This window comes from Pinus tabuliformis, chromosome 6 (assembly GCF_031772625.1).
Source record: "Pinus tabuliformis cultivar Carrire ecotype Pingquan chromosome 6, CPIR1, whole genome shotgun sequence".
Taxonomy (NCBI): domain Eukaryota; kingdom Viridiplantae; phylum Streptophyta; class Pinopsida; order Pinales; family Pinaceae; genus Pinus; species Pinus tabuliformis.
The window spans coordinates 1,902,411,595-1,902,424,986 of record NC_142292.1 but is presented as its reverse complement, the minus strand read 5'-3'; the positions used below and the strand labels follow the sequence as shown (position 1 = coordinate 1,902,424,986).

Sequence of the window (13,392 nt, the reverse complement as noted above, 5' to 3'; positions counted from 1 at the left end):
TGTTCCTTCAATTACCATGGGTATAAATCCATGGTATTTACCCATGGTATTAATGGTTGACTAAGTCACTTATCTTTACATACATGTTCACTCTCAGTAACTCCTTTGCTCCCTCGATCCACATTCACACCTTCTTACCTTCATGTTTGCATCCTCTCTTAGCTCAACTCATGCGTGCACAATATTTTTTATAGAAAAATTGTAATTAGATATGGTGTGAGAGTGCTTTGGCACTTTCTGTCCAACACCTTTCTTCATGATCGTGCACTATGGCCATCGGCTAAGACACATCGAGCATCAATAGATTAGATCTCGTCACTAAACATGATGTGTCGTTGTTCTGAGATTGAAGCACTGATACTGATGCTCTTGCAAGCTATCACTCAACACCTCATGGCTAGGAGTTGTGGCCCTAGGCTTCAACCACATTTGTAGTGTTTCTAGAGTTTGGGCCTTTGTTAATTTGCACACTCTATTTACCCTTGGATTTATGGATGCCCAAATGCTTTTCCTTCAACACACAACCTTGAAAATAGGAATTGTGACCTAGGTTATCACGTCAACACCATTTTTATGTCACTTTTTACCTCACCACACCAGATTGCATTCATGTGTCGCTGTCATGGTACCGTGATACTTCGATGTTGTCATTTGTTAAATGATCACAACACCACAATACTCCAGTGTTGTCATTGTACCCTGATACTCCAATGCTATCATTTGATCAATGATCTTGCGATGACTACCATTGTTGGTAAATTTCCCATTACATTGGGAATTTTGTATCTTGGACCTTCAGAGTACTTGTTTGGGCTAATTTGGCCAAATAAAAATACACAAGGAACCCTTTCTAAACATGACCCTAGCGCAAATTCGAAGAACTTAGGGTCTACCAAGTTATTCGACAATGGACCAATCATTGGCTGACATTTTTCACTTCTGCCATCTCATTACTAAGCCATGTCACACTTCCTCTACCACATCTTGTTGACATCATGCCATCGTAATGGGGACATCATTGTGCCACATGTCACCCTCTAGCTGGTGCCACGTATCACCCAGAAACAACCCACTTGGAGACCCAAAATCACCAAATATAAGTGACATATGTCACCCTTCCATATGGACATGTGTCAGTTGCCACATCGTCTTGTTGAGTCACCTACCATGTCACTGCTAACTCAACTATTGCCTTTCATACCACCTGAAACCTACATGGATATGCCAATTGTCCTACTACATGTGTCGGCCATCGTTCGCTTTGCATCATTGTGTTGTGTGCAGTGGAGATCTCACTCGACGTTCTAATAAGTCCTTTGGCATCTATCTCAGATACCTTGTGGCTAAAGGTTGTGATTAGGGGAATGTCACTCTACCACCTGCCACTCTACATTAACTAGCCATAGTATTCCAAAGGCACACCACATGTTCAAAAAATATCGATTGTCATAACTCATCCCGGGCCCCCCCAACCTACTGAACAGTTAGCGAGGGGAGGGAGCAGTTGTTCAAGATTTTTCGCATATGTGAATTAACACACCCCTACTTCTCCCAAGCACGTGACACAAATCCTATTGGCCTATCAAATCAGAAAAAAAAAAAAAAGACCGTACTTCAACCCCCTGTTTTTTTGAATTTTAACAAGGGGGGATCTAGGCTTTGTTGTATGTGTCCATGTTGAAACCATGATCATCTAGAACCTTGTTCAAAATGCAACACTTCAAACCTAGTTTCCTCTTCATTCCTTTAGAGTTAGATCAAGTTCCATATATTGTTGGAAAGGTCTTCGAGAAGATTATTTAATCAAACACTTAGTTTCCTAACTGAAGAAGAAATTTCTTCAAAGATATTACCTTCATCCATGACCTCAAGCTAGGAAACAATACACAATAACATATCGATGATAACACACCTAACAAGCTCCCCTAAACTTGACACTTGACATTGATGACAACAACTATTAAAAAATCATTCTTCACTGCCTCTTTTTCACACTTCTTTATGCACTTCTCTTTGTTGGAATGAGTTCAAACTTGATGCTTAGAATGGAGGTCGAGTTCCTCTATTTATTTAGGCCGACTTAACAGTTGGATGTAGGCCGACTTGTTCTGACAGCTTCTTCAATGTTTCTAGGTCGACTTGAAGAGGTTATGTGACAAATTATTTGGAGGACAATTTACATAGACAAGATGACTTTTTACAAAGTGTAACGTGATTTCATTTACATAACATTGACCCTTATATTTATGACTAAATGACAAATAAATCTTAAAGACTCTCCATGGGAGTCTTGACTCAAAAACAAAATCCCTTGCTCATGGAACCCATGAAGCAAGTCAATATAATAATTTCATTTTTCTTATTTACATCTCTTCGCATAAAATCATAATTACATGTCATTACGAAGACCAAACCTAGTTACACATTTCAACATGCCCTAGTCAGGAATCTAGTCCATGTCATTGTGGTGCCTAAATTCTTCATGGTTCATGTGTTCTGAGATCTTCCTTGTACTTCCTTAGTTAAGAGGGAGTGTTGAGATATGTAACTAGGTTCGGTCTTCATAAATGTATTTGAGTCACAATGAAATTATTTATCAAAAGAATGAAGAAAAAAAAAATTATTATTATTATGACTTAGTAAAGCATGGGTTCCATGCTTGGGCCATCATGTTTTAGGTCAAAGTCCCCATTGAGGACTTCTAGGATTTATTCTGAGTCATTAGAGTCATTGTCCATTTAAAGAGACCCTTCTTGTGCTTTTGAATCATGTAAAAAGAATTAATATTGAGTCAAATATGCTATTTGTTCCCTCCACACCAAGTCGGCCTCAAGGAGATCAAGTCAGCCTCAAGGACAATTTGACCTCATTGGAAGGCTATATATACAAGGCAGTTCGAATTCATTTGGAGCAATTCACTCTTTCTCTCATAGTTCGATATCCTGAAGCTAAAAGCTGGGAAACGCTAAGTTGAAGAAGAGCTGGAAAGGGGCTGAAAAGGAGTATGAAATTTTGGAGGCAAGAAAAAGACATCAAGATCGAAATTTTGGGCCATCTATCTCTCACTCAGAGGATTATCTAGGGAGATCAAAGTTTTTCTTTGTCTAGTCAAAGTTGTTGCCGCCGCTGCTGCTACCAATTGTTGGACCAAAGATTCTACTACAGGTTGATGCTGCTAGGTCGAAGTTGCTATTGAAAGGTTATCATTTGCAAGAAGAATTGAGCGTTGACTTTGTGTGGAAGAAGTATTTGTCTAGGTCAAGAATCTTGGATTTTCTCGAGAAACTATTTAAAGAAGAATTGTTGACTGGGTTTTCCCCTAGATAGGGGTTTTGCCCTGGCTGTTCACCTACATATGTTGTCCTTGTGCCATTGTTTTGGTAATTGTTTGATGAATTAAAAAGTAAAAGAAGAACATAAAGATAAAAGAATCACAAGTAATTATCTATATAAGAAAATATTTATGCCTTTCTGATTCTCTAACATTCAAGACCTCGTATGTGAATTGTATGACGATGTTGTGAATAAAAGCCAACCATATTTTACCTTGGGTATCTATAAACCCATGCATTTCTTATCTTGTCTTATGACAAAGTATAAACCCACTCACATCTAGATTCATCGTTTATCTTTCTCACCTCCCATTCAACATAAATAATGCTGTCGAAAATTATGTAATCCTGTAAATGTAGGCTTTCACAGTTTCTTCCAGAAGCAATAGCATCGATATGATGTAATCTTCGTATATTACCAAACAATCTCATATTGTGTAACTAATATATTTTGTTAAGCATAAATTATCACTCAGTTCATCATTTATTATAATACTCAGTGATAATTAAAGCCTCATTTCAGTGTGTCCATTGAAATGATACTCCATAAGAGAAGTTGAAAAGAGCTCGATACTGAGATGTTTGAAGAGTTTTGTTTTGGGAGAAAACTTTGACGATTAGCAGTTTGGCACAAATGTATGATAATAAAAGGTAGCATTCCCAAACCATCAAATCTTCCTTACCATTTGTCTCTAAAAATGCATTATAATATAAGTGAAATCTATCAACGATCGTTAAGAGGACCGAGTAAATACAATAGCACATTCAGATTAGGCTACACAATTTATAATATCCCCATTTGTGACGAAATGAAAAACGGGATAAGCAAATCAAAAAGACAAAAATGATATTGATTCCAAATTTATGTTAGGGACTCCCCAATACTTTGATGCAGTTTCACATTACTACTCCAAACCATAAAAGTATTGAGGATTTCAGCGTTGACGTTAGGTCGTCTGCCTTTCGTCCCAGCAATGGGTACATTAAAACAAATAAACATTCCAGCGTTGCAAAATTATTGTAACAAATTGAAGGTGCTCACTCAAAGGTGTCACCATCTTTATAAAACTAATATTGAACAAATAAATGCATTGCTTTTGCAATGGTCATCCAAAAAATTGTCATGAAAGATTGTAGTTATTTGCTCAGCACCTCATTCATTGAAGAACACTGCCGAGAGTTACTGCCGTAAACGTAAGTTTACTTCTCGTCCCCGGGCTGCTGGTAATATTGCTGCTACACATGCCTATTTAGCTATTTCATTCAAAGGGGTATAGAGACACCAAAGAACAAATAGTACAGGAGCAGTATAGATTTGAGAAAAGGACCCACAGTCATATGCCGTTCGCATAAATCAATAAATATTGCAATTATTTATCCCTTCACTGGTACAATTCAATAGCAACATCTCTCAATATTTTCAGTGTAGACACTGCTATTGAAAGTTGGCAAGTGGGCATGTAATAATGAACATCAGTATCTTCTGACAGTGATTGCGTCCTTCGACAAAATCTCCTGATAACTGCAGACACATCTTCAACACAATTTGAAACTCACCCGACAGACGGTAAATCCTGCAAGTTACTTCCGGTAGACCATATCAGATTATTTTCTTCTCGTTTGCAATGAGACCGATGCTGTAGATGCTTCTGCAATTAAAGAAACAGGGAGTCTGGCCTGCAAACAGGTGCTAATATCAAAGGGGTGCAAAGAAGAACCATCGAATAACAGATTAACTCCAGGCAGAATCACATCGTTACTATGGTAATCATCTGAATTGTCTGGTTTTGTCCCAGATGTTGCATCAAGTGTTGTAGATCCTTCAGATGATCTAGTGCCAGGTTCGTATGCAGGAGCGAGAGAATAGGACCTGAACATGACAGCGGGCATGATTAGAACTTAGAAAGGCCTTTATTATTTTACTTTGCTAAAGAAAAATGGCAAATTGCCATATATCGGTAATGCATGAGTTGCGCTTCTGAATTATCCACAGCCAACACAAATATTTAATCAGAATAAAGGCAATATCTTCGATATAATCAGGTAATAGGAATGTATACCTTACAGTGTTTTGTGAGTCTGGTGTGAGTCCGTTGTTTATTCTTAGTCGATACTAGATAGTCTATAATTCGAGTGAGACTCTAGTTTCCTAGATAAATATTTCATATTCCATTTATGAGTTGGATATTGTTCGATCTTAGTTGGATGAGATATTCTTGAGTGGTTGTTGTGAGGTGCTTTAGTTATCTTTGGAAGTGGAGAACAAGAGCGAGAAGGGGATATATATATATATATATATATATATATATATATATAATAATATTATGCAAATATATTTAAAAATAGCATGTAAAATACCAAATTAGTTACATAATCTTTAGATTTCGTGCCACTAGTAAACAAATACCATATTTTTAATAAGCCAAAGCCAGAAATGCAATTCACACTAGATTAATTACGAGCATCAACCATTTAGTACAAAGATAACATCAAACAACCATCCAGCAGTTCTAAGTTATATCAGCCATAACATCAAGTTTTGACAGATAACTGTTAACATTTGCCATCAACATTTAATAGATGTCAACCATGAAATAAAATACGTCATCTGACATCTGACATCACGACCAAATACTTATAATATGTCGTCAGCAGTCATACAATGTTTACAAAATAAGCCACATACCCAAATTTTATAGAATAGATATTAGAAACTGAAAACACTAAAATGAGTTGAGTAATAAAATATATGACTAGTGAACAAATGAAAACAAGAAACAATTTACTATTCTAATTCTACTATCTGAAGAACTTATGCTTTAAGTTCAACTGATTTGATACTAGGTGTAACTTGATCAACATGGACAGCCATGACCATGAGTTACATCACCCATGTGTCATTGTGCTTGTCCTAATTTTTCTCCAAGCAAAACCTCACAAGAAATCCAAGGGATGCTTCTCTACATTCTTGTATGACATCCCTAGTAAACCCATCAACATAGACTAGCGTGCCTCACCTAGGGGGATTCGAACTAGGCACCTACTAAAACAAAACTAGCTAAATACCTAACAACACCACTAAAAATTGGTTGAGCTAACTACCAGGACTGTGGTTGTCCTACTTACATGGAAATTTTGGAATAAAATTCTCCTTTAAAAGGATACTAATTTCTATTAGTTACTAAGTTTCACCTCCCTACTTTGACTTGTTTATGAGGCACATTGTTGAGTAGCCAACCCACACAATGCACCTACCGAGGTAAATCTTGTCTAGTAATGAAGTAACTATGGTCATTACTAGCACATGATCCTAAAGATTTTCTTGATTCTTTATAAAAGTTCAGATCCTAAGTTTCGATCTCATGATCCAACCTTGCTCAATTGAGGGGTGTCAGAATGAAAGGTTTTTGCATTGTCCCATTTCAAAAGATGTTGAAATGTTGAAACACTAGACAGGTCCAATGAAAACCAACAAACAGCTCAATTTCAACTTTGTGTGAAGGTCTTGTCACCCCTCGTGTCAACAAAAGTACATATATTATTTCGTTTTGCATTATCACCATTGTAATCCCAAGGTCACAAGTCAAAGGCATTGCAAAAACCATGTGAGTCTTTGTATTTAGGTGTCCTAGACATTGTAATGGTCGACCATTGCCTGTCCTTTTGGGTTGTCTTTCTCTTTGTCCTATATAGATTTTGGGCACTGTCGATGGATCTTAAGGGGACTCATGGTTTAGAGGAGCCTTGCTTATGTAGGGTGATTACTAGTGTATGGGCCAATCCAACCTGCATCAAGGTGCTCCTATGTCCTACATCATGGTTATGAGCCATAGAGTTTGTATGTGGCATTGGCCTTGGTGCAGTATTCCTCAAACAGGTCTCAACATGGCAGTTTCACAAATTTAACATTTTCACATTTCCCAATGCATATGGTCCTATAAGCCAAAAGTCAACTTGATCCCAAAATGCTTAGAATGATGAGGAGATGACATGTCATATTGAAATTTTTCCAAATAGTGAAGCCATTGTGTAGAAATAGGTGATCAAAGTTAGTACGGTGGCATGTCAGGGTTTCAGGTGGCAAAGCAAGCGCAAGACTTAATAGATTTTTGCATGCATTACATCAAAAGAGATATGCAAAAATAGAGGAACAAAACCTAGGTTGTGAATTACCAAGATCACATAGGGTGTTGGAGATCCCCTTTTTGGGCATGATGACATGGATATATGATGGGATGTGGCAGTGCAAAGGACTATTCTAGCCAAGGGGGCTAGTCACAAATGAAATCAAAGCCAAAGTGAACAAAATCAAGTGGAATCAAGGTAAAATTCACTAGGATGTTGGATAACCAAGCTAAAGATGGTAAGTCAAGTTACTAATAGTCGTTGGGGTCAAAAAGGTAGTCATTTGAGGTCAAAGCTAGTCATTGCAAGGTCAATAATGGAACGTTGGGGGTCTAGAGGACCATGAGTTGGCATGTAGATGTTGATTTGGGGTAGCATTTGATGTGCTCTAAGCCTCAAATTTTGCAGGGAGGCTTGGGCACATGTATTCCAAAGAACCCAAAAAGCATTTGGGAAACTCCACCCAGAAATGATTTTATTAAAATAATTAATATTTTTAATGGGACCCTAACTCTAAACTTAGGAAATTAAAAATATTAATGAGTATAATCTAATTGTGGGTGTAACTTCTAGAAGAAGATAGAGATCAAGCCAAAATGATCTGAGCCTTTGATCACGAGTTAATCTAGGCCATTGGTTGTCCAACATAAAGATATAAGAAGGGGCTTGAGGGTCATTTGGAAAACACACCGAGAGATCAAGAGATCGAATTTTTGAAGTGAGAAATTTTCAGGAGGAAATTCTGATAGAGTAGATTTCTTGCAGTTGAGGGGTAGGGATAGTTGGGTTGGAGTATCTTCTCCAAAGCCCAAGATATACAACAAAGAGAGGCAAAGAGACACCAGAGGGGTTGACGCAGAGCCAGAAGGGCTCACGCAGAGGCAGCTCAGCCACCCACGCAGAAGTCCTAGTTTTGCAAAGGAGTTGACATTTCTGAGTTGGGAGGGCTGGAAAGACAAGACATTTCCCAGTTGAGCTGACGCAGAGCCTCAAAGAGCTCCACGTAGGCCCACACAGTTACTGCCCAGAGGCAACATAGTTGTCGTCGGGGACAGTTGATTCAACTGCTAGAACAACCGGGATTTGTTGGGTAGAGTGAAGTAATCTCACAATTCTTCTCAACCAGTTGTATTTCTTTGTAACAGGATTTCCACGAGGGCATCCAGAATTGTATTCAGAAACTACTGCTTCATAATATAAAACCCTCAGAGTTGTTGCATCAGTTTTCCCACATTGGGTTTTTTCGGGAACATTTGTCCAAAAATAACAGTGTCCATTGTGTTGTATTTTCTTTCTTGCTCAGTCTCTTGTTTCCACATAATATTTAATTACGTGAAGGTTTCAGTGTATGTATTACGATATTTGTCATAGGAAACTGCAAGTAATTTGTTTAAAACTTTAAAGGCATTTAACAAATAGGAGTAATATCATCAATCGCTGCAGTAGGGGTTCCTATTAAGGAATTTTCACATGGTATCAGAGCTACAGGTGAAGCAAGAAGAGCAGAGCTAGTAGATTCAGCACTGAGCAGAAGAGGGAGTTCGAAAAAGTTCCAGGAGACTGTTGTTCGAAACCCCAGAGGGTTGCCACAGTGATTAGCTGGAGGGCAGATTTTCGAGGCAATCTCTCTCCGAGTGAGTCGATGGAGAGAAGGACTTCCAGTTCGAATTTTTGGTGGGGCAAAGGGAGTAATGTTGAAGCCTCAGTGTGAGGAGAGCTGGTTGGACACATATTTTTCTGTAGGCAGGTTTTTGGGTAGAAAGTCGTCAGAAGAAAGAGAAGCACGGCTTTTTTTCCTCAAAGAATTCCTAGCCAAGGAATTTGAATTCTCTAGAGCTGAGCAACAGCAAAGGGCAGCAGTTTTACTAGCTCCAACAGGGAGTGCGTAGGCTAGCCCAGCAGCAGCACAGAGGAGAGAGGAGGTCATTCGACTTTCTATTTTTTGGCAGAAATGACAACCAATGGCTTGAGGGATCAGGACAAGTTGGACGAAGCATCCAACTATGTCATCTGGAAGGCAAGAATATCATTCCTTCTAGATGAGCATGCCCTCAATACATATGTCGATAGTGTGGTGGTTGTCCCTGCAAATGCAAATCCATTGAAGAAGTACAGAGCTGAGATGGCGAAGTCCAAGAGGATAATCCTGGATGGAGTTAAGGATCACGTGGTGTGCCACGTTGCTAGCAAAGCAACTGCTAAGGAGATGTGGGATGCCTTGGCCACATTATATCAGGGATCTTCCAAGCAGCAAAAGATGTACTTGGAGCAGAAGTTGAGATCTACTCAGATGCAAAAGGGAGAGCGTGTGGATCCATTCCTCACGAAGTTGAAGGAAACTCGTGATGAGTTGTTTGCTACGGGGCATACACCTCAGGATTCAGAGTTAGTTAGATTGGCCCTCAATTCTCTCTCAGATGAGTGGAAAGTCTTTGTCCAGAGTATCATGGGCAATAGCATTGCCGAATTGGGATGAGATGTGGATAGCTCTAAAACAAGAGGAGCTGAGGAGAGACTTGGTCAAGGTCAAACTTGACGGAAGCAGTTGCAGTAGTGGGTCGAAGCCCAAGGAGGAGGAGGATAATGCAACCGTTGCATCAAAGGGACAACAGGAACAGCAGAGACGTAAGAAGGACGTCTCAAAGATCAAGTGTTTCAAGTGTGGTGAGATAGGTCACTACGCTACACAATGTCCTCTCAAGAAGAAGAACAAGGGATGAGAAGCACGATCTGAAGGTTGCGCCCGAGAAGATTGAAGAGGAGTTCGCCATGACAGCCGAGATACCTCCAGGAGGGAGGAGGGATGATTTGGAGTTGTAGTTCGAAAGAGCTACAGATGGGCAGGATCCTTGAAGAGTCCACCTCTTGGATCAATACCTTGCTACGGGAGCCCAAATCAGGAGTAGTAGGATGGACAAGTGTTGAATGGTGCCGAGGAGTGTCGGGGAGACAGTTGCAGTGGCTAGGAGCGCTAGAGTCTTGCCAATGCAGAGTAGAGTTGGCAACAATGCAGATGGCACAGAGTACGGGTCAACAGCAGTGCAGTACATTTAGAGGGTCAGTGTAGAGACTAGCAGCAGTCAACTCCAACATTCACGTGGTATCATACTGAACACAGTTAGTTCAGTAATTTTGGATGCTTTTCAGTTGCTTCTCTCAACAATTAAGTTGTAGTACGGATGCAGTATTAGCAATGGCAGAGCTAGCAGCATAGCAGATGCAACATTTGAGAGGGAGTTGTAGTACATATGTAGCATTGGCAATGTCAAAGGCAGCAGTAGAGTTGCAGCAACAGTGCAGTAGTTGGTGTACAACATGTTAGACATCAACAGGGCGGAGGACGATGCTTTAGAGTCAGCGCAGTATGCAACAACAGTATATTGGTAGAGCACATTCCTTGCTAAGAGGGAGTGTTGATTTGCGGTAGCATCGCATGTGCCCTAAGCCTCAAATTTTGCAGGGAGGCTTGGGCACATGTAGTCCAAAGAACCCATAAAGCATTTTAGGAAATTCCACCCAGAAACGATTTTATTAAAATAATTAATAATTTTAATGGGACCCTAAGTCTAAACTTAGGAAATTAAAAATATTAATGGGTATTAATCTAATTGTTTGTGTAACTTCTAGAAGAAGACGAAGATCAAGCCAAGATGATCTTAGCCTTTGATTAGGAGTTAATCTAGGTTGTTGGTTGCCCAATAGAAAGATATAAGAAGGGGCTTGAGGGTCATTTGGAAAACACATCGAGAGATCAAGAGATCGAATTTCTGAAGTCAGAAGTTCTCAAGAGGAAATTTTGACTGAGTAGATTTCTTGTAGTTGAAGGACAGGGATAGTTGGATTGGAGTATCTTCTCCAGAGCCCAGGATACGCAACAAAGAGAGGCAGTGAGACACTAGAGGGGTTGACGTTGAGCCAGAAGGGCCCATGCAGAACTTAACGCTGAGCTAGAAGGGCTCACGCAGAGGCAGCTCAGTCACCCATGTAGAAGTCCAAGTTTTGCAGAGGAGTTGACATTTTTGAGCTAGGAGGGCTGGAAAAATGCTCCAAAAGGCAAGATGTTTCCCAGTTAAGTTGACGCAAAGCCTCAAAGAGCTCCATGCAAGCCCATGCAGTTACTGCGCAGGGGCAGTGTAGTTGTAGTCGGGGATAGTTGATTTAGCTGTCGGAACAGCCGAGATTTGCCGGGTAGAGTGAGGTAATCTCACAATTCTTCTCTGTCAGTTTTATTTCTCTGTAACTGGATTGTCAGGAGGGCATCCAGAATTGTATTTAGAATCTACTGCTTAATAATAGAAAACGCTCAGAGCTATTGCACCAGTTTTCCCACATTGGGTTTTTTTCGGGGACATTTGTCCAAAAATAACGGTGTCCATTGGGTTGAATTTTCTTTCTTGCCCAGTCTCTTGTTTCTGCATAATATTTAATTAAGTGAAGGATGCAGTGTATGTATTACGATATTTGTCGTAGGAAACTGCAAGTAATTTGTTTAAAGGCATTTAACAAATAGGAGTAATATCATCAGTTGTTGCAGTAGGGGTTCCCGTTAAGGAATTTTTACAGTAGACACAAAGATAGTTATTATGAAGTCAAATATTCATCCTTTGGACCAGATTGAACCACTTTCAACCAAGTCAAGTTGTACTATGGACCAAGTCGAGCCACAACTTGCCATTGGAAATGGACATTGAGCTTCCAAGGAGGACATTGAGCATGTTTCAGCAACTATTCCCCATTTCTTCAACTTTTGATCAAATACAAAGGGAATGTTGGGTTGCTAAGGGACTTGTGAGTCAAGTTGACCCCTCAAGTGGGAAAAAGGTATTGTAATGCAAAACTTTTATCAAAAGTATTACTTAGTCTCGACTCTCTGACATGTTGATGACAACTAAATTATTTTCCTAGAGGAAGAGTCAACTAGCCATTAGCTAACCATTATCTAGCTTATAAAGAAAAATTATAGAAGGTTGGCCTCTCCTCTAGTGCAGTTGTTCTTGACTTGCACTAGAACTCATTTTGCAGACACCTTCTTATCATTATGTGGGTTGGTCTTTTTAATATTTTGTTTTCTCTTGAATAATGTTGTAATGGGGCTCGTAATAAAATATTCTCATAATTAATCAGATCACACAAAGGTTGGAGGGACGATATGTTGAGGGAATACATAGCCACATGTACGTTGAGGGGATACATAGCCACATGGAGAGGGTGGACTAGGTACTACTTCATTTTTCTTGTTTTAGGTGGAGCACTTGGAGCAAAGGGTTGGACCTACCTTATTAGGGGATATCTTCCATTGAGCAAAGAGCATTACATCAACCTAAAGATTGGTGACGTCTCAGTAGAAGCAACTTCTTGTTGGATTCAAAAGTGGTGAGGGGTTTTAGACATAGGTGGCAGTGACAATCACTTTTTGAAACCAAGCCCACCTCACTGTCCAAATTACATTGTCAACTTGAAGGAAATTGTGGTCCACAACCCAACAATCTTGAGGTAATATATTATGGTAAAGGGTAACTCATTTCTCAACAATCTCTCTTTATTTAAAAAAAAACAAAACTTCTATTTTTGTTTTAGTTTAATATATTTACCTGCTAATGTTTCAAAGTATCGTATTTATTAGCTAGTTTAAACCTTAGTGTTGAGAAATCTAGGGCAAAGATATATTAGGGTTTTTATAACAGATTTCTCTTTAACTTTGACAAGTGCTTGTGATTATTATTACATTAGTACATCATCATTATTATGTTCTATTCATCATCAAAACCTAAGTCACTTGACACGGGGACACGAGACACGCAAATTCGAGTGTCTGACACAGGGCACATAGACCCCCATAAACAGGAATATATATCTATCTATCTATCTATCTATCTATATATATATATATATATATATATATATATTAAAAATTAATACTAAATAGATATTTCTT

The 13,392-nt window shown here is 39.2% G+C and overlaps 1 protein-coding gene across 1 annotated transcript in view; it reads right to left on the bottom strand.

The window, feature by feature from the left end:
• Window positions 1-4,154: 4,154 nt before the first annotated feature.
• Window positions 4,155-13,392, bottom strand: part of LOC149266793 (FAM91 carboxy-terminus protein) — a 177,223-nt gene continuing 167,985 nt past the window's right edge. The window contains exon 10 of the mRNA XM_089409113.1: window positions 4,155-5,202. Coding sequence (XP_089265239.1) covers window positions 4,938-5,202 — 265 coding nt within the window. The 3' untranslated portion in view covers window positions 4,155-4,937. The remainder of the gene's footprint in view (window positions 5,203-13,392) is intronic.